The sequence below is a fragment of the Coregonus clupeaformis genome, chromosome 4 (genome assembly GCF_020615455.1).
Source record: "Coregonus clupeaformis isolate EN_2021a chromosome 4, ASM2061545v1, whole genome shotgun sequence".
Lineage (NCBI taxonomy): Eukaryota > Metazoa > Chordata > Actinopteri > Salmoniformes > Salmonidae > Coregonus > Coregonus clupeaformis.
Genome location: NC_059195.1, coordinates 12,959,317 through 12,981,929, shown reverse-complemented (window position 1 = coordinate 12,981,929; position 22,613 = coordinate 12,959,317). Strand labels below are relative to the sequence as shown.

General features: G+C 44.0%; 1 protein-coding gene across 3 annotated transcripts in view; it reads right to left on the bottom strand.

Moving 5' to 3' along the window:
- The window catches only part of LOC121553215 (neuronal membrane glycoprotein M6-b), a 48,319-nt gene that overhangs the window by 13,977 nt on the left and 11,729 nt on the right, over positions 1-22,613 (bottom strand). Inside the window, exon 1 of one of the 3 annotated variants that reach the window (XM_041866225.2) lies at positions 7,160-7,676. The exons of 1 other annotated variant lie outside the window; for it this stretch is intronic. In XM_041866225.2, coding sequence (XP_041722159.1) covers positions 7,160-7,244 — 85 coding nt within the window. In that variant the 5' untranslated portion in view covers positions 7,245-7,676. Of the gene's footprint in view, positions 1-7,159; positions 7,677-22,613 lie in introns of those variants that run through there. One more of the 3 variants, XM_041866234.2, reaches the window with a different exon arrangement.

Sequence of the window (22,613 nt, the reverse complement as noted above, 5' to 3'; positions counted from 1 at the left end):
GACTGGGCTGGCGACGCGCACCATAGGCTTGGTGCGGGGAGCAGGAGCGGGCCGGACCGGGCTGGTGACTCGCACCATTGGCCTGGTGCGGGGAGCAGGAACAGGCCAGACCGTACTGGGGACACACACCACTGGCCCTACGCAGGGATCTGGAATGGGCCGGACCGGACTGGTAACACACCCCAGTACCTCTCGCCGTGCCTCTACACCTTCCATCCCCTCTTCGACCAGTGTCCCCCGTAACCTGGCGGCCTCCTCTGCCAACCCGCTGGGCCGCTCTGTCGCGGTCTCCTGCTGGCCCGTCGTCCACGGCGTTAGCCCCCCCCTAAAAAATGTCTGGCCGTCTCTCCTACCCGTGGACCAGGTCTCCATGTCCCTCGCCAGACTTTCGCCCTTCTGCTTCCAAGTCCGGCCCTTCTCTTCCTCACCCGGCTTGACCCAGTCGAGGAGGCGAAGGAGATCTGCTAGAGATCTCCCTGGCGATGGCTCCTGGACACGCTGCTTGGTCCAGTCTTGGTGGGATCTTCTGTCACGATCGTCGGTAAGAGATGAGGACCAAGGCGCAGCGTTGCAGACGAACATACTCTTTATTAGCGATATAACGACAAACTAAACAAAACGATAACGTGACAGTTCACGGTCTAACACAAACCAACTAGAAACAAGATCCCACAACCACTGTGGGCAAACAGCCTGTTTAAATGTGGTTCCCAATCAGAGACAACCAGCCACAGCTGACACTCGTTGCCTCTGATTGAGAACCACACTGGCCAACATAGAAATGGAATACATAGATCTACACACCCTGGCTCAACATAACAGTGTCCCCAGAGCCAGGGCGTGACACCTGGCACCAGGGACTAGATCAGAAACAACACACAAACCCTTCATGCTGGCTAAACCTGCCACACAACTCAGATCAGAGGATTCTCTATAAACCTCTTCTCTATAAATCTAGGCCTTTATAGTACACCAGATATTACAGGATATTACAGGCCTTGAGTTCTGTAGTAAAGTCCTCCTCAGGGAGAGAGAAGGGGATTTGTTTACTCTCTCTCTGGATGACACACACACGTAATCACACACAAGATGGAGCCTCCTGGCATTCCCCGAATAGAGTGCTGCTCCAAATGAAAATCACATTGGCCCTCTTCTCTTTGATGACTTTCACATGCTCCTAGGGTCTGCCTGATATGCTGGTTAAACCACTCCCATAACTCTCCCTCCACTCATCCCCTCCCTCATGATTGAAAAGACACAGAGAGGGTGAGGGAGGGAGAGACAGAGACAGAAAGACTGAGCAAGAGTGGGAGGGACTGAGAACAGACCGAGAGAGAGAGGGAGAGAGAGAGATAGGGAAGTGACAGGGAGTGACAGACAGAAAGAGCAAGGGAGAGGGAGAGAGACAGAAAGAGGGACAGAGGCTGAGATTAAGCAGGCAAGAGAGCGAGAGACAGAGACAGAAAGAGGTATTCTGAGAGACAGACAAACAGAGAGACAAGGAGGGATGTGAGAAGTGAACAGAACAACTGTGACCATCTGCAGTCACACCATGCCAAACTGTTGAGCCTCTCATTACTATGGTCATGCTATAGAGCCTGAGTCAGAAACACAAAGAGAGAGTGAGACAGAGAGAGAAACTGCCGTATGGATGGCAGTCAAAAGAGCCCTGACACAAAGAGCCAGTGTGTGTAGCCCGTCAAGCTGCAGTCTCAAAGTCCCATTCAGAGCAGCACTGGTCCAGGGCCCTGCTCTTCCAGCCTCTTAGTTTGGACTGGAGCACAGGGCAGGCCAACCACAGAGCTCCATCCTGTCCGCCCAGCATGCATTGCGCTGGCACAAAGTGCGGCGGAGGAGATGGGTGGCAGCCCACTTCACACTCCAGAAGCATCCTGTTGATCTGGGCATCTGACAAGACAAACAGGAATCATCCCCTGTGTCAATCAGATGGCTCATTAGGAGAGATATGGGGAGAGCAGACTGTCCAGAGAGAGAGAGAGAGAGAGAGAGAGAGAGAGAGAGAGAGAGAGAGAGAGAGAGAGAGAGAGAGAGAGAGAGAGAGAGAGAGAGAGAGAGAGAGAGAGAGAGAGAGAGAGAGAGAGAGAGAGAGAGAGAGAGAGAGAGAGAGAGAGAGAGAGAGAGAGAGAGAGAGAGGAGGAGAAAGAGAGACTAGGGTTAGAGATAGAGAGATACAGAGATAGAGAGAGAAATAGAAGGAGAGAGACGTTTGTGTGTAAAAGAGAGAGCGAGAGAGAGCGAAAGAGAGAGAGAAAGTGATATGGAAGAGGGGGGTTGACCTAAAACCCTGCTGCTGTAGCTCATCCACATGTTTCTAGCTCCAGACCCCTCCATCGACTCCACCTCCACAGCTAGGGCTGCTTCCTCATGCCCGTCCATCCCTCAACACCAGCTGTCACGTGACCCACCAAAGCCTGTCAACACCACCACACAGCCCCCACACAGACCCCCTCAATCCCCAACAGCTGCCTGGGACCCTCTGTGGGAACCGAATAAAGCCCACCAGTAAAATCTTGAATCTTTAGGCTGAGCAATGCAGATCATGACAGCTGTTCTCATTATTGTATGGGGAGGATAACTGCAGACAGGTAGCTATTGCATGAGGAAAAACACTTCCATTGTACACTCAACAAAAATATAAATGCAACATGTAAAGTGTTGGTCCCATATTTCATGAGCTTAACTAAAAGATCCCAGAAATGTTCTATACGCACAAAAAGCTTATTTCTCTCAGATGTTGTGAACAAATGTATCCGTTGCCAAGATAATCCATCCACCTGACAGGTGTGGCATATCAAGGAGCTGATTAAACAGCATGATCATTACAAAGGTGCACCTTGTGTTGGGGACAATAAAAGACCACCCTAAAATGTGCAGTTTTAAGGGAGTGTGCAATTAGCATGCTGACTGTAGGAATGTCCAAAAGAACTGTTGCCAGATAATTGAATGTTCATTTCTCTACCATAAGCCGCCTCCAATGTCGTTTTAGAGAATTTGGCAGTACGTCCAACTCGCCTCACAACTGCAGACCACGTGTATGGCGTCGTGTGGGCGATGTCAACGTTGTGAACAGAGTGCCCCATGGTGGCGGTGGGGTTATGGTATGGGCAGGCATAAGCTATGGACAACGAACACAATTGCATTTGATCAATGGCAATTTGAATGCACAGAGATACCGTGACGAGATCCTCAGGCCCATTGTCGTGCCATTAATCCGCCGCCATCATCTCATGTTTCAGCATGATATTGCACGGCCCTATGTCGCAAGGATCTGTACACAATTCCTGGAAGCTGAAAATGTCCCAGTTCTTCCATTGCCTGCATACTCACCAGACATGTCACCAATTGAGCATGTTTCGGATGCTCTGGATCGACGTACGACATCGTGTTCCAGTTCCCACCAATATCCAGCAACTTCGCGCAGCCATTGATGAGGAGTGGGACAACATTCCACAGGCCACAATGAACAGCCTGATCAACGTTATGTGAAGGAGATGTGTCACGCTGCATGAGGCAAATCGTGGTCATACCAGATACTGACTGGTTTTCTGATCCACACCCCTACCTCTTTTTTAAGGTATCTGTGACCAACAGATGCATATCTGTATTCCCAGTCATGTGAAATCCATAGATTAGGGCCCAATGAATTTATTTCCATTGACTGATTTCCTTACATGAACTGTAACTCAGTAAAATATTTGAAATTGTTGCATGTTGCGTTTATATTTTTGTTCAGTATATATTAAATACTTTGTGGCTTCCTGGCTCCCTATTAATACTATAGAGATGTGATTTACAGTCAGGACAGTTATGCCATTTGACATGTGTTGGGTTGTATTTCCTACTGCAGTATCAAGGTAGAAGCTGCCAACAGAGAACACAAACGACAAAATAAAAACAGTAACGTCCTCCAATTTTTCTCTTAAATTATCTTCTGTTCTACATCAAGCAACACACACACCCCAGCACTCCTCCTCACCCTTGTTACTAAACCCAGTCAGCCTGGCAGCACTGAGCAGCACTGAGCAGCTAATAACAGCTCTCAGGCCTAATCTGCCATCTAGCTTCATTATTAACAGATGTGCCCTGGTTGCTGCTAGGGCTAAGTGTTGTTGCTTGTTGTTCCACTCACTGAGGCGCGGCCAAAACACTATTTATGAGGTATTAGGATTTTCCACACTCCTAGACACGAGGTGGATCAGCAGTTAGAAAGACAGCAATGATCATTCTCTAGGGATGAAGTGGTCTAACCTCGCTCACACATCAAAGGATCGTATTGATTACTTGTGTTGCAGAGCAAAGAAATGTTATGCTGGCTAATGCTTGCCAATGACTGGGGTTGCCTATTCAGACTACTGTTTACTGTAATTCATAATGACATTGAGATGTGTGTGTTTGTTTGTGTGTGTGTGTGTGTGTGTGTGTGTGTGTGTGTGTGTGTGTGTGTGTGTGTGTGTGTGTGTGTGTGTGTGTGTGTGTGTGTGTGTGTGTGTGTGTGTGTGTGTGTGTGTGTGTGTGTGTGTGTGTGTGTTTGTGTGTGTGTGTGTGAGTGTGTGTGTGAGTGTGTGTGTGTGATATGACATCTTCAGGTATACAGTGCATTCGGAAAGTATTCAGACTCCTTCCCTTTTTCCAGCCTTATTCTAAAATGTATTAAATAAATATAAATCCTCAACAATCTACACACAATACCCATAATGACAAAGTGAAAACAGGTTTTTAGAAATGTTTGCTAATTTATTAAAAATACAAAACAGAAATACCTTTTTACACAAGTATTCAGACCCTTTGCTATGAGACTCGAAATTATGCTCAGGTGCATCCTGTTCCCATTGATCATCCTTCAGATGTTTCTACAACCTGATTGGAGTCCACCTGTGGTAAATTCAATTGATTGGACATTATTTAGAAAGGCACACACCTGTCTATATAAGGTCCCACAGTTGACAGTGCATGTCAGAGCAATAACCAAGCCATGAGGTCGAAGGAATTTTCCGTAGAGCTCCGAGACAGGATTGTGTCGAGGCACAGAGTAACAAAAAATGTCTGCAGCATTGAAGGTCGCCAAGAACACAGTGGCCTCCATCATTCTTAAATGGAAGAAGTTTGGAACCACCAAGACTCTTCCTAGAGCTGGCCGCCTGGCCAAACTGAGCAATCAGGGAAGAAGGGCCTTGGTCAGGGAGGTGACCAAGAACCCGATGGTCACTCTGACAGAGCTCCAGAGTTCCTCTATGGAGATGGGAGAACCTTCCAGAAGGAATAGCTGTGCAGCGACGCTCCCCATCTAACCTGACAAAGCTTGAGAGGATCTGCAGAGAGGAATGGGAGAAACTTCCCCAATACAGGTGTGCCAAGCTTGTAGCGTCATACCCAAGAAGACTCGAGGCTGTAATCGCTGCCAAAGGTGCTTGAACAAAGTACTGAGTAAAGGGTCTGAATACTTATGTAAATGTGATATTTCAGTTTTTTATTTTTAATACATTTGCAAACATCTCTAAAAACCTGTTTTTTCTTTGTCATTATGGGGTATTGTGTGTAGATTGATGAGGGGGGAAAAAACATTTAATCCATTTTAGAATAAGGCTGTAACGTAACAAAATGTGGAAAAAGTCAAGCAGTCGGAATACTTTCCAAATGCACTGTAAACAAAGGTAGTGACAAACAGAGTGCATTGGTAAATCCTCTCCGGTCTTGTCAAAAGCTTTAGCTCTGGAAAACAGCCAACGCTCCAAAGCAACAATCCTGCTGGAACTGTCCACCTGAACAGAGAGAAATGTGAGCTGGTACTACCAAAACATAATAATTCCAATAAATAAAGTTTCATATAATGACCAATAAATCAACATCCCATCTGCCTTTGATGTATTTGATTACTGTTCGATACATCTAACATCAATGACATAAAAACACACATCATTTACGCTGCTGCTACTCTGTTAATTATTTATGCATAGTCACTTTAACTCTACCCACATGTACATATTACCTCAACTACCTCAACTAGCCGGTGCCCCCGCACATTGACTCTGCAACGGTACCCCCCTGTATATATAGCCTCCCTACTGTCACTTTATTTTACTTCTGCTCTTTTTTCTCTCAACACTTTTTTAGTTGTTGTTTTATTTTTACATTTTTTGTAAAAAATAAATGCACTGTTGGTTAAGGGCTGTAAGTAAGCATTTCACTGTGATGTCTGCACCTGTTGTATTCGGCGCATGTGACCAATAAAATGTGATTTGATTTGATTTGATCATTTGTGTGCTTTGATATGAAAGGTAGCCTTTTCTCTTGGGGGAGAACCAGAAGAAACAGGAGGAGAACAAATCAATATATCCCTGTCCTGCAACTGATTCCTGACGATGTGGTTGTGTGTTTGTGTGAGAATGTCTACCGTTGTGTGCATGCGTGTTTGTGTGTGCATGTGTGTGGTGTTGACAGATCAGCCAGCCTCTGCCCCAGAGGAGTGATTAATCTGTAGCGCTGTGTATGGGACTGATGATGTGCTTGTCTCTTTGTCTTGACACCCCCCTCACACACACACACACACACACACACACACACACACACACACACACACACTCTCATCAACCTCATTACCAGCGACCCACCGATAACAGCCAATACTCACAGTAGAGTAATAAACATTCACTAATGATGAGACATGAAATATGTCCTTCATAAGGGGACCAATAATGACAGTGACAACAGCAACATAAAATAAATCATCCTCCACACGCTGAGAGACAGAGACACAGACATAGAAAACAAATAAGGTCTCATGCACAAGCAATCAATGCCTTCCCAATACACTTGCAACAGCCTCTCATATATTCTTCATATTCCACATATTGCATGGGTAATCTACTGTGCAATGTCCAACAGAAATACACACAGAAATACAACACCACATACAACCATCACATCATCGACTGTATTGAATGAGGAAAAACAGAGTGAGATTGCAATTGCTTAAAGCGGAGCGATGAGACACTGAGTGTGTGAATGGAGCCCCCGCTGAACAGAGTCCACCCTGCTATTGTGTGGTGTGAACCCAAGCAGCCTCAAGTAGGCTAAAGCCCCAGTAAACAAGGTGGTGAGAAGAGCTAAACATCTCCTTTGTTACTGTTCATTCTGGTACCTTTTTTCTCCTGGCTCTGCTCTTGGTTATCTTCTGATGTAGTTTCCATGGTTGGTTTTATCCCATCCACCAAAAATGCTTCCATTCAGCAGAATTCTCTCCTCCTATCTCTCCCTCGCTCTCTCTCCTCCACTCACTCTCGCTCTCTCTTTTTTTCTCCCTCACTCTCTCTCTCTTGCACGTTCCCTCTCGCTCCTGCTGTCCTGCACTCTCTCTCTTGTGCTGCCCTGATTGACTGAAGCACAGCTCCTAGTATATCACAGTTCCTTTCCAAGATGCAGAGGTCTTGTCGGATGAGATTTGGTTGTAGCTTAGAGGTCCACAAGCAACGCTGCCAGCTAACCTAATGCTCCACCATACGTCACTTGAGATCCCACTTTCCCAGGAAGTCTGCTTTATTTACACTGACTGACTGTTTGGGCATTCAGCCTTGGTAGCTATGGATCCACTTGCTATGCATCAACCATACACCCCACTCACACACAACCTCACACACACACACATCGACCCCACTGCTCACCCCCCATAGACACTCCCTCCTCTGAGGCGTCTCGGGCTCAGGGAGGCGCACCATGAATGACAATTAGGGGGCTGCCTGCCCTGCCTGCCTGCTTGGTTAGAATGGACTGGTTACATCACAGGAGGGGATGTGTGTGGAAGAGTAGGGACCCCCTCCTTTGGCTGCTGGGGGGCTCCACTTGATGAAAGCCCCACTCTGTGTTGTGTGCTGCTGGGGGAGAATGGGGGAGAATGTATGTCAGCTCACAATTGCCAGCCTCTCTTTCCCATCCGACCTCAGTTAAAGTGGGGGAGGGGGACGGGAGGAGTTTGGGGGAGGGGGGCAGGCCTCTGATTTGCACCAAATGCCCCCTGCTCCCATGGCATACATTAACAACCTCTGACCGCTGTCTCCCCTCCATCTGGTAACTTTTAACTCGCACATAAAAGGACACAAGAAAAGGTGGATGATCCCTCCCCTCCGAACAAGAAAAAGGAGCATCTCCGCTGTTTGTACGGGTGAAAGAGGAAAGACGGGGAGAGAATGGACGAAAGAGAAAGAAAAAAAAACATGAGTATGGTAGAGGCATTAGGAAATAGAAGGAGACATAGAGAAGTGAAGAAAAGTCTGACAAAGGATGCCTGAAATAATGAGAGTGAGAAAGAGAGAGGGAAATAAAAAAAGAGTCTCCTAGAGATAGAAACAGAGAGACAGATAGATTGATAGACACAGAGATAGAGAGACAAGGAGACAACAAGAGAGATGACCAGAGACAGACAGAGACAGAGTAGGGACAGATAGAGACATTCAGACACAGACAGTGAGAGACAGAGAGAGGAGACTTGGAGAGAGGCTGTGTTTGTTTGTCAGAAGCAGTCTGAGTCTGGGGAGAGTCCTGAGGCATGCTAATGAGAGAGTCGTCTTTGAGTGTGGAGCCCTGCTGCTGGAGTGCTGGTAAAGTGGGGTCTTCTCACGGATTCCACACCACAGAGAGGAGGGGGAGCAGCGGGAGAGAAGAGGAGAGGGGAGCCTCAGGGGTCAGGGAAGTGAACTTAGCAGGGATCTTATAACAACAAACGCTGGGCTGCACAGATCTGCAAGCTTTTTCATTTATCTCCCCTATAAAACCTCAGGGAAAGAGTTTACGTCATCGTTTGAACATGAGTACGGCTAACTACATCTAAAGTTAATTCTACATGAGCTAAATCTCATAGTATAGAAATGCAGATTTGCATTGTACATGTGAGGATGACAAAGATTTAGCTTTGTGGTGATTTGGATGTGATTGATGCTAATTGATATAAGTGGTTCATTTGAGGCTTGGCATTATGGTGAACCTTGTAATTATCCAATTAAATAGATTGTAAGAACTGCAGAGTGAACAAATTAGTGATGATGACACTCATGTCCCTCCCTATCAACAGTCAGCTCTTCTTTCTCTGGCCAGGAGATATAGTGCAGTTCTCTCTTTTGGAGATACAGTAGAACTCCCCATGAGAATTCCTCTCATTCACTCTCTCTTATACCTTTCACCCCAATACATTTTCCCGCCAACTTTACCATGGCACCAATGTTTTGATGCCTTTTCTTTATATCTGAAAGGTATTGCCAGCAACAAAGCCTGTACTTTTATTTCAGCCAACTAACCTAGTCATGATTGCGGTAATGTATTTAAAAGTCCCGCCAACCGCTCAGTATAAACGTCGCCTTTCATCTTACCGTCTTTGGCACGCATTAAATCATGAACATTCTATTGTTGTCCGACATCAAACTTGTCCTTGTCAACCACAAAGCTTCACAGAAATGATTTAAATGCATTTTTTCTCTCCATTTAAATGTATGTCTGTCCTTGAGCTGTTCGTGTCTATTGTCACAGAAATGCTTTGGCATTTAGCCTGGGGGAATGCACACTGCCATTTCTTTTTTTTTCTTGACTTAGACTGGTAAATATCTAAAGGCCCTTATATTTAGCTAATAAATGATGGGTTAACCTCTACGGGATTGGTGCATTAGCTAACGTGTGCTAATGTGATTAGCATGACTGTTGTAAATAACAGCAAACCTTCCAGGACATGTCTTATATGGGCAGAAAGCTTAAATTCCTGTTAATCGAACTGCACTGTCCAATCACAGTAGCTGTTACAGTGAAAAAAGACCATGCTATTGTTTGAGGAGAGTGCACAACAACAACAAATGTATCACGGCAACTGGTTTGATACATTCACCTCTGAAGGTAAATAATGTACTTACATTCAGTAATCTTGCTCTGATTTGTCATCCTAAGGGTCCCAGAGATAAAATGTAGCATAGTTTTGTTTGATAAAATCAATTTTTATATTCAAATGTTGGAACTGGGTTCTACAGTTTGAACCCCTGCTGTCTCTGGCTCCACACCCACCCCGCCCGGCCATCTAGATGTGTGAAAGTTAGTGTATAAGCTAATGATCCATCATGTATGACATTCCTGGGAGTGTGTAAACTTACATTTTGTATTACCATATCATTTTTGTATGTTCTCTATAGCTATGTACTTGAAAATGTTATGTACCAATTTGGCACATCTGGGCAGACTTGATACAAAATAGTCCAGTATTGCAACGCTTCACTGGATCAATTTGAAACTTTGCACACACACTGCTGCCATCTAGTGGCCTTTCTCTTGCATGTCAAAGAAGATGGAACAAAAAAAACATTAAAAACGCATGTTTTTTGTTTGTATTATCTTTTACCAGATCTAATGTTATATTCTCCTAAATTAATTTCACATTTCCACAAACTTCAAAGTGTTTCCTTTCAAATGGTATCAAGAACATGCAGATCCTTGCTTCAGGTCCGGAGCTACAGGCAGTTAGATTTGGGGATGTCATTTTATGCGAAAATTGAAAAGAATAGTCCGATCCTTAAGAGGTTAATATGCATATGTTTCTAACTTAAACTACAAATCGCTAGTAGGCTGTCTTCAGCCAAAATAACTGTTGGGGAGTTTCAAAGACGAGACAGTGTGCGATGTTATCACATCCAACGTGGATCAAAAAAGCATCTTTCTGAAATCATCCTACAGAGGTTCATCCAGGTCCGATTATTTATTTCTTTACATGATCGGACAGAGCAGATTCTAATGCTTCTACAGCAAAAACAAATGAGGACATGGGCCAAAAAATTTGGACATGTCACATGACAGCGGTTCCACATGTTCTTGACATTCAAGTTAGAATGTGTGGGGAAAATACTATTAATATTTTAGCCTGTTATATTCCGTTATATTAATTCTTACTATAAAATATAGTCCATATGTGTATTGACTGTGATCAAGGGAATGTATGTTAAGTGTGTCTCTTGTCTGTTTAAAGAAGGAAAAAAATAACAATCGATTTCATTTGCATGGGGCAGCAGACCAGTAACATAATTAAACTCAAAATATGGTATTCTGTTCTTTTGAAAATAAATTGTATTAGTCTTATAATGTTTCTTAAGACCTGCATAGTGTATAAACAAATTAATAATGGATTTATTTGCCTAACCAGCTCATATAATTACCAGAACATAGGCTATCTGACAACGTTTTGAGTAGCCAACAGGAAAATACAAGGTAATTATTTTCAAGTAGGCATTGGCAAGCTGCTTACTTACTGTTGTGAATGTGAAGAAATGAAAGCAGTGGAATGTCTGAATTTAAATGGAAGAATAAAAAACTGCAGCTGTCGGGTTACCATGACAACGGTTACAACAACAGGGTCCAAGTTGAATGTCTCTTGCTCCTTCCTGGTGTCACGCCCTGACATTGAGATCTCTAGTTGGGTTGGTCAGGGTGTGAAATCTAATTTATATATTTCTATGTTGGCCGGGTGTGGTTCCCAATCAGAGGCAGCTGTCGGTTGTTGTCGGGCTCCAGTGACGATCCATGGCACGAAGCCTCCAGTGATGATCCATGGCACGAAGCCTCCAGTGATGATCCATGGCACGAAGCCTCCAGTGATGATCCATGGCACGAAGCCTCCTGTGATGATCCATGGCCCGATGACTCCAGTGATGGTCCATGGCCCAGCGATGGTCTGCAGTCCAGAGTCTCCAGCTCCGGTCAGCTGCGTTAATCCAGTGCCAGAGCAGTCCGCTCCACCGGTGCCTAGTCCAGCGCCGGTCAGCTGCTTTACTCCAGTGCCAGAGCAGTCCGCTCCACCGGTGCCAAGTCCAGCTCCGGTTATCTGCTCCACTCCAGTGCCAGAGCAGTCCGCTCCACCGGTGCCAAGTCCAGCTCCGGTCAGCTGCTTCACTCCAGTGCCAGAGCAGTCCGCTCCACCGGTGCCTAGTCCAGCTCCGGTTATCTGCTCCCTACCAGAGCCGGGGCAGTCCGCTTCACCGGTTCCTAGTCCAGGTCCGGTCGTCTACTCTTCCCCCATGCTGGAGCCATCCGCTCCACTGGGGTCCGAGCCAGAGCCAGACGTCAACCCCTCTCCAGGGTCGGGGTCTCCCACACCAGGGTCCAGACAGGACTTGGTGCATCGCGGGAGGACTGCTGGGCCGGGACCAGACGTCAGCCCCGCTCCAGGGTCGAGGGCTCCTACACCAGGGTCCAGATAGGACTTGGTGCATCGCGGGAGGACTGAGAGGGGGAGCATCGCGCCGGGGTCCAGACCGGACCGGGCGTACAAAGGGGAGGCAGGATGGGAGAAGAGTTTACTGCCTACGTCACAACGCATGACGCATTCTCAGTATGCAAAAATAAAACATTTTAAAGTATGTTAATTTTCTAAAATCGAGTATGGTTTAAATGCCAGGATGTTATACTCATTTCGGCTCTTCTTCTAGTAGAATTCGAGGTGGGCTGCAAGTGATAGCCCCTAGTATTTGTATATTGTATTTATTATGGCTCCCCATTAGCTGCTGCCAAGATAGCAGCTACTCTTCCTGGGGTCCAGCAAAATTAAGGCAGTTATGCATTTAAAAAAACATTTAAATACATTCATAACAGATTTCACAGCACACTAAGCATGTGCCCTCAGGCCCCTACTCCACTACCACATTTCTACAACAATAAATCCATGTGTACGTGTGTGTATAGAGCGTATGTTATCGTGTGTGTATGCATGTGTCTGTGCCTATGTTTGTGTAGCTTCACAGTCCCTGCTGTTCCATAAGGTGTATTTTTATCTGTTTTCTAAATCTGATTCTACTGCTTGCATCAGTTACCTGATGTGGAATAGAGTTCCATGTAGTCATGGCTCTATGTAGTACTGTGCGCCTCCCATAGTCTGTTCTGGACTTCGGGACTGTGAAGAGACCTCTGGTGGCATGTCTTGTGGGGTATGCATGGGTGTCTGAGCTGTGTCCCAGTCGTTCAAACAGACAGCTCGATGCATTCAACATGTCAACACCTCTCACAAACACAAGCAGTGATGAAGTCAATCTCTCCTCCATTTTGAGCCAGGAGAGATTGACATGCATATTATTAATGTTTACTCTCTGTGTACATCCAAGGGCCAGCCGTGTTGCCCTGTTTTGAGCCAATTGCAATTTTTCTCTTTGTGGCACCTGACCACACGACTGAACAGTAGTCCAGGTGCGATAAAACTAGAGCGTGTAGGACATGCCTTGTTGATAGTGCTGTTAAGAAGGTAGAGTAGCGCTTTATTATGGACAGACTTCTCCCCATCTTAGCTACTGTTATATCAATATGTTTTGACCATTACAGTTTACAATCCAGGGTTCCTCCAAGCAGTTTAGTCACCTCAACTTGCTCAATCTCCATATTATTTATTACAAGATTTAGTTGAGGTTTGGAGTTTAGTGAATGATTTGTTCCAAATACAATGCTTTTAGTTTTAGAAATATTTAGGACTAACTTATTCCTTGCCAACCACTCTGAAACTAACTGCAACTCTTTGTTGCAGTCATTTCAGTCCCTGTAGTAGCTGACATATATAATGTTGAGTCATCCGCATACATAGACACTCTGGCTTTACTCAAAGCCAGTGGCATGTAATTAGTAAAGATTGAAAAAAGTAATGGGCCTAGACAGCTGCCCTGGAGAATTCCTGATCCTGATTATACTGGAGAGGCTTCCATTAAAGAACACCCTCTGTGTTCTGTTAGACAGGTAACTCTTTATCCACAATATAGCAGGTGGAGTAAAGCCATAACACATTCGTTTTTCCAGCAGCAGACTATGATTGATAATGTCAAAAGCCACACTGAAGTCTAAAAAAACAGCCCCCATAATATTTTTATTATCAATTTCTCTCAGCCAATCATCAGTCATTTGTGTAAGTGCTGTGCTTGTTGAATGTCCTCCTCTATAAGCATGCCGAAAGTTTGTTGTCAATTTGTTTACTGTAACATAGCATTGTATCTGGTCAAACACAATTTCCTCCACTAGTTTACTAAGGGTTGGTAACAGGCTAATTGGTCGGCTATTTGAGCCAGTAAAGGGGGCTTTATTATTCTTAGTTCTCTTCAAGTAGCCAATAAACAAAACTAGGCTACTTAATTGGGAAGATGCCTAATAGCGAAGCTTCTGCGGTGGTGTTGTAAATAAATGTAGGCTAAGTCGTTTTTATTGAGTATTGCATCATAGGCTACATCAGGGTTCTTCAATTCCGGTCCTGGAGGGCCGAAACACCTCTGTTTTTCATCCTCTCCTTCTAATCAGCGGCTAATTCAGACCTGGGACACCAGGTGAGTGCAATTAACTACCAGGTAGAAATAAAAAACAGAAGTGTTTCGGCCCTCCAGGACCGGAATTGAAGAACCCTGGGCTACATCTTTGAAAACAGAAGTATTGCTAACAAAAAAAAGTGGATTTCAGTTTTCTCATTGAAGTGTTTATTGTTCTCTTGGCCTTCGCCAGAGCTTTTAAACTAAATACTAAACCATCTTTTGATTTCTGAATGTGTCAGCACCGAGGACTCGGAATGTGGCTGCGTTATTGATGTGATCAGGCCTTTTGATTTGAACACATGGATTGTTTTAATTTTGTAGGCTAAGCTACCTATTTAATTATTCTATTTATGGATCAAGCATTAGCAGTTATCCTGATCTCGTTCCCAATAATCAGTGCTTTAGTTTATTATGTTGCTGTCCAGCGGTTCTGAATTTGTGATGCACTCGATTGTCCACGTTTTTCTGTGCAATAGCCTTTTGATTTGAACTTTTAAAACGTTTTGGTGTGTAGGCTACTTTATTTAATTGATATACAGTACCAGTCAAAAGTTTGGACACACCTACTCATTCAACTGGTTTTCTTTATTTTTACTATTTTCTACATTGTAGAATAATAGTGAAGACATCAAAACTATGAAATAACACATATGGAATCATGTAGTAACCATAAAAGTGTTAAACAAATCAAAATATATTTTATATTTGAGATTCTTCAAAGTATCCACCCTTTGCCTTGATGACAGCTTTGCACACTCTTGGCATTCTGTCAACCAGCTTCATGAGGGAGTTACCTGGAATGCATTTCAATTAACAGGTGTGCCCTGTTAAAAATTATTTTGTGGAATTTCTTTCCTTCTTAATGCGTTTGAGCCAATCAGTTGAGTTGTGAAAATGTAGGGGTGTTATACAGAAGATAGCCCTATTTGGTAAAAGACATTTACATTTTAGCAGACGCTCTTATCCAGAGCGACTTACAGTTAGTGAGTGCATACATTCTTTTATACTGTCCCCCCGTGGGAATCGAACCCACAACCCTGGCATTGCAAACGCCATGCTCTACCAACTGAGTTACATCCCTGCCGGCCATTCCCTCTCCTACCCTGGGCCAATTGTGCGCCGCCCCATGGGTCTCCCGGTCACGGCCGGCTACGACAGAGCCTGGATTCGAACCAGGATCTCTAGTGGCACAGCTAGCACTGCAATGCAGTGCCTTAGATCACTGCGCCACTCTGGAGAAGACCAAGTCCATATTACGGCAAGAACAGCTCAAATAAGCAAAGAGAAATGACAGTCCATCATTACTTTAAGACATGAAGGTCAGTCAATCCAGAACATTTCAAGAACGTTGAACGTTTTTTCAAGTGCAGTTGCAAAAACCATCAAGCGCTATGATGAAACTGGCTCTCATGATGACCACCACAGGAAAGGAAGACCCAGAGTTACCTCTGCTGCAGAGGATAAGTTCATTAGAGTTACCAGCCTAAGAAATTGCAGCCCAAATAAATGCTTCACAGAGATCAAGTAACAGACACATCTCAACATCAATTGTTCAGAGGAGACTGCGAGAATCGAGCCTTCATAGTCGAATTTCTGCAAAGAAACCACTACTAAAGGACACCAATAAGAAGAAAATACCTGCTTGGGCCAAGAAACATGAGCAATGGACATTAGACCGGTGGAAATCTGTCCTTTGGTCTGATGAGTCCAAATTTGAGATTTTTGGATCCAACCGCCGTGTCTTTGTGAGACGCAGAGTAGGTGAACATGTGATCTGCACATGTGTGGTTCCCACCGTGAAGCATGGAGGAAGAGGTGTGATGGTGTGGGGGTGCTTTGCTGGTGACACTGTCAGTGATTTATTTAGAATTCAAGACACACTTAACCAGCATGGCTACCACAGCATTCTGCAGCGATACACCATCCCATCTGGTTTGCGCTTAGTGGGACTATCATTTGTTTTTCAACAGGACAATGACCCAACACACCTCCAGGCTGTGTAAGGGCTATTTGACCAAGAAGGAGAGTGATGGAGTGCTGCATCATGACCTGGCCTCCACAATCACCCAACCTCAACCCAATTGAGGTGGTTTGGGATGAGTTGGACCACAGAGTGAAGGAAAATCAACCAACAAGTGCTCAGCATATGTGGGAACTCCTTCAAGACTGTTGGAAAAGCATTCCTCATGAAGCTGGTTGAAAGAATGCTAAGAGTGTGCAAAGCTGTCATCAAGGCAAAGGGTAGCTATTTGAAGAACCTCAAATATAAAATATATTTAGATTTGTTGAACACTTTTTTGGTTACTACATGATTCCGTATGTGTTATTTCATAGTTTTGATGTCTTCACTATTATTCTACTAGGTAGAAAATAATAAATAATAAAAAAACAAAATAAAAAAAACTTGAATGAGTAGGTGTGTCCAAACTTTTGACTTGTACTGTATGTTACAGCACTTTGGTTTCACTAATATGTTGAAATGGAACCAAATTATCTGTTTCTGTCCTTTTTAAATAGGATAGATGGGCTATATGGGCTACGGTATAGGTCATATTTGATAGTCTGCCTATACCCAGCCTGAGTAGGCCTATAACTCCATTTCTGTTCTATCCAGAGTTTAGAGAAATTAATCAAATTGGGGGCCCCGCCCCTACTCAGCCAGTCAGGAGCCGCTACATTTCTGTTACATTTACGTCATTTAGCAGACGCTCTTATCCAGAGCGACTTACATACGCGTTGCGGCCGTGGCATACAGCATACTTTTTACTAAGCGGTACATGCTAAATAGTATGCGATGATGAGTACATAGTATGCAGTTTAAGTATGTAGTATACTAGTATGGGTATTCGGACACAGCTACCGTAAATCCTATGTGAAAGCAGTATCTCTCTCTCTCTCTTTCTCTCTCTCTCTCTCTCTCTCTCTCTCTCGCTCTCTCTCTCGCTCGCTCGCTCGCTCGCTCTCGCTCTCGCTCGCTCGCTCTCGCTCTCGCTCTCTTCCCCCCCCCCCCCCTCTCTCTCTCCCCCTGGCTAAATAGGGCTTTGTTTAATCAGGTCATCAGCAGTTGACTGTTGTTTTAACATAAATCATCCTAAATATGTAATGTTATGCAGCAAAGGTCGTCATTATTTTATTATTTTGCATGCACAAACCCTAAATCTCTAGCCACTGTTCAAAACGATCACATTCTAAAATGTCTAAATGACATTGTAGAATGCTATTTTTCTAAGAACTGCGAAATTCACTCAAGGCAAGATCAGAACAGAAATTTGCTCAAGTTCATGTTTATTGTCCTAGGGTATTCTGCAGCAAATCAATTCTTTACTTAGTCCTATTTCCAACAGAGAAAACATTAGCTAGAAAAGAGACCAGATCTTGGAAGAGAAAAAATCTCAAAAGAATGGCCTGTGTAATCCTGACTGTGAGGATATTGCACTTTTCTGTAAGTACCAGCTTCAAAACAATAACTCCCTCCCTTTTGCATTCCACATTCAAACCACATGTCTCTATCCTTATTGTATTCAAACACCAAAAACATGTTAGGACTTCAGAACATTTCAGAGGCAGCAAATGAACAGTTGCAGTACTTAGGGGCCAAGCTATTGCGGTGCACAAGTTGATATAATATAAATATAACATCAGCCTGAAATGTAAACGTATGTTTGTTCATCTTCATAAACCACCAGTGGGCCTTTCAGACTAGATGGATAGCTTTCTATGAGAACAATCTCAACACTACCAAAAATGTATCTCTGCCTGAAACATGATAGCCATTGAGGCCCCAAAACACTACTTTGACTATGAGAAGATCAGTCGGCCATACTTGACAAAGCAGGGTGTCACTGCGTACTCAGTCCCAGTGTTAAGAGTGTGTACCAGCCCCCTTGTCAAGGGCACAATCTGAACGATGATGAAGCACAGTAGAATGCAGGGAGCTGCATTGGGGCTCAGTCTTTATGGCGTGAGACTGGTCCTGAATGCTCCCTGAGTGCTCACTCACCCGTGAAGACCTGTGCCCTGCCTGGCCCATACAGAGGAAGGAGTTCTCATGGACCAAGGAGTTCCCAAGCCTTAAGCCTATGGCCTCAGCCCCAACACCATTCATTAATACACACTAACAACAGAACAGGCTCAGACTCAACATACTAACTCCTTTTACTGGGGACTGGAGACTGGGTCAAGGAGGGTGGGGTGGGGCGCAGGGAGTTGTGAACATCCTGTCCCTTGTCTATGACAGACAGGACAGATAAAAATCAAGTTTGATGAGTTGTGAGTTATGTGGTGTAGCAGGCCAGGGTGGAAATATTCAAACATCTAGCCATTTTGGTAGACTTTTATGCCAGGAAACCATGAAGCAGGTTTAGGTTGGCGATCACCCCAGATAACGTCACGCCACGGTAGACTGTGTTGACCCACTTTGTGGGAGGACTTCATAAGTCAATATGCTCTATATTTCTGACGTCATGGTTGGCATGCTGCATCATCCATTATGTCACTGATTTGTTATGCATATCCATTCTGTTGTTTGTTGACCCATTTACTGTAAGTGGCTCCACAATAACAAAGGCAGTTGAAATGCAACACATATAGCATTGAGCCCTGTAGTTTATCTATCTGAACAAGTCTCTGTCTCAACCTTCCGCTTATAGTTAGCCTAGTGTGCAGCGCACGCATACACTGAGTCTACAAAACATGAAGAACACCTTTCCATGACATAGGTGAATCCAGGTGAAAGCTATGATCCCTTATTGATGTCACTTGTTAAATCAACTTCAGTCAGTGTAGATGAAGGGGAGGAGACAGGTTAAAGAAGGATTTTTATGCCTTGAGACAATTGAGACGTGGATTGTGGATGTGTGCCATTCAGAGGGTGAATGGGCAAGACAAAATATTTAAGTGCCTTTGAACAGGGTATGGTAGTAGGTGCCAGGCGCACGGGTTTGTGTCAAGAACTGCAACGCTGCTGGGTTTTTCACGCTCAACCATTTCCTGTGTGTATCAAGAATGGTCCACCACCCAAAGGATATCCACCCAACTTGACACAACTGTGGGAAGCATTGAAGTCAACATGGGCCAGCATCCCTGTGGAATGCTTTTGACACCTTGTAGAGTCCATGCACTGACAAATTGAGACTTTTCTGAGGGCAAAAGGGAAAAATAACTCAATATTAGGAAGGTGTTCCTAATGTTTGGTATACTCAGTGTATGTACCAAACCCATAAAAAATGCAGTCCACATGTCCACGTAAAGGAAACATTGCTAAGGTCTTTAAGAAAGGATTATTCAACTCGTATGCTTCCAATTAACCCCAGGCTAATGTTTGCCAGTCGTTGTTCTAATGCTCTGATGCACCGTTTGAGGCCCTTGAACTTACCTCTTCTGCGGAAATACCTCTCCTTTATTGCTGAAAAACTGCCTTTTAAGAATAACTGTCCTCATTCATTACAGAGGGATCCATGTAGGGAGGAGGATACCACAACAGGCTTTCTGTCAGTAATGAGCCTCATTAAGGCAACGGGCTAGGACAAATGTAGAACTCGCTACTGAATGGCCATAATAGAAATACAATCATAGTTTGAAAACATTGTTTACCTCTTCCCTTATGAAAATATTTGAGTTTACAGTAGAACTGACATGCTAGCTATAACAACTGATTTGATAAATTCAACTTTGTAAACTACAATTATTGCATCCATGGATTTGCAAAGAAAACCTCACAGAGTGAATTTGGAATCAAGTGATGCTAAATGGGTAGACAAGATTTAAACAAGGGTCTCTAAAGTTCAAATTTACACAAATCCACAACTGAAGGACTTGGGAAATAACACAACACCATGTTGTTTACACCTCAAGCTGGTAGCCTTTGAATGCTGATCAAAAACACATGGAATATGTCATAACTCCTTCAACTGCTTGAGGGGACACTTCAGGGGCCACAGTTTGATATATTGTTAACCTCTTGAAAACAAACCACAGGTTCATTGTGTGGTGCATCATGAGTCTCTTCATGCATACCAACACATTAGGCTTTTGTGCTTTAAAACTCCATTAGCCTGACAGGCGTTGTTTACACAATGTCAACATGTTGGCTGTGTTTGAAAGTTCATCACCTTTGCTAACCTTAGCTATCTTCTTCATAGATACTATGCTTCTCTTTAGCAACCCATATCTGCTGACGAGACTGGTTCTCTGGGTTTGATGTTTGACACACCACCCATTGTGTTGTTCTCTCTGGTCTAGGAGACATTCTCTGCCTGGTGTAATTGCTAGCTAGTGTTTGACTAAATAATCCCCCGGACCTCTGACTCAGTGCTTCTCTAATTGCATGTTTGTGTTGCTGTCGTTTTAGGTCTGGAAGAAGAAGGAGGAGAAGGAGAGAAGCCACACTGGGGGATGCCTGGCAGCCATGTTTCCCCTCTCATGTGACTTCACACTCCCAGAGCTGGAACCTCCAGCGGGCCTTTGGGATTGGCTGTGGTGAGCAGCGCCAGATGCTTCATATTACCGCGCTTCCTGTCTGTTCCACCTTGGAAACCGCCATCAGGCTTGAAAAGCCATTGGCTGGGCAGAACGCAGAGAGCAAAGAGGATGAAAGCTTGAAGACCTTGTCTGCATTTTAACGCTGGCACCTGGACAAGGCTGGGTTATAACTGTGTATATATATATTTAATAAAAATTATGAGAGTTTACAGAGCTTTGGTAATGCAGTTGTTTCCAGGTAGAATGAAACCATCTCGTTTGTCTCCTTTTAGAAGTACATGGGTCTGTTGACATTCTTCGGTGGAATATAGAAGACTATTCTTAAAGTGAAAAGAAGAGGGATGTTTGACTCGTGCCTCTTGTCTGGACAAGGCTCCTGAATCTTCGTGGTAAAAGCCACACTTATCAAGTTAATAAGCAAGTAGCGAGGTATGCATGTAGCTCTCCAAGATCCAGTTCAGATGACATGGACGGACCATACTACTTATAGATAGTTCCAGTTGGGCTATATGTACTGTATGTTTATAGTTTTGAAAGAATACGAACCAGTAAGACTCTCCCGTTACCCCAGAAAATATGGGCTACTAGAAAAATGTGGGTTGTAAATCAAACAAAGCACATCACTATGGCTCACAGGGGTAAATGCAGCTCATTCAATAATTCTTCTGGAATAAAATAAGCCACTAATAGCAGCATTTGGAATGACATTTTCCACTCCACAGGCGAGCCATGGGTTCCTTTCTTTGCTCAGTAATCATTCCATCTTCTCCAGAAAGGTCTTTGAGTTATTTAAACTGGAGAGGCAGGGAGACTCTTCTCAAAGAAAAGGTAATGAACAGAACTCTTAAAAAGCAATTGGCACAACCCTCATTGTTCCCAAGTGACAATAACAAACTGTATTTGACATTGAGCAGTACAGAAACAAAATTGGTGCTACAATTCTGCTTTTAGAATAACAGCTCTATTCTAGCCTGGTACTATACTAAACAGTAGCCAAGTCTTCTATAATTGTCTTTGACTAAAGTACAAACAAGCTGGACCACCAGGCTAGATCTACCCTTTTAAAGAAGCTGTTTCTAGGTGTATGCTCTCTATGTGTCTGAAGACTCATTTGGTAAGGGCATTAGCCAGGCAGCCGCCAGGGGGGAAGATATCCCTCTAATCTGTCAATCTGTCCCCTCCGTTCCTCACTCTGTCTATCTATCTATCTCTCAGGGGAAGAGAGGAGCACATTGACACATCACAGACCTGCAAATAAATCTCTCAGTCTCCGTGATTACAAACGATAATGGTCATGAACTGAAATTGCACCCACTTGTCCTGCTGAGCTATAATCTCAGAGAAGACAGAGAAAACTCATTAAGCCCAGATTTGAAGTGTGTGCTGTTCATTGGAGCTGGACCATATCAAGCATGAAACAGAACCTCACCTCAGTGAACTTAATCTCCTAAATACAATGTTCATCATCGTAAGCCTTTTATATCCAGCCCAGTACAAGGTTCATGGTACTGCTACTTGTATCATAAATAATTCAAAAACTCATTGCTGTAATTACTCAGCAGTAAACACCAATATTAACAGCCATCTGCTGTATCTCCATTGTGAGAATACTGTGTTACTTGACTCTTGAATACTGTTTTCCTGCCCTCTTTATGCTACTTCTCATGTCTCAGTATATCTGAACATGTCCTTCAGGCAACAAGAGGCACACAAACTTGACATTGTTAGCCAGCCATGTGAATAACCTCAGACCTGAGAAATCAACTGTGTACATGAATATTCATTAGTAACAACAGCTGCTCCTATAGAATTCATTATAAA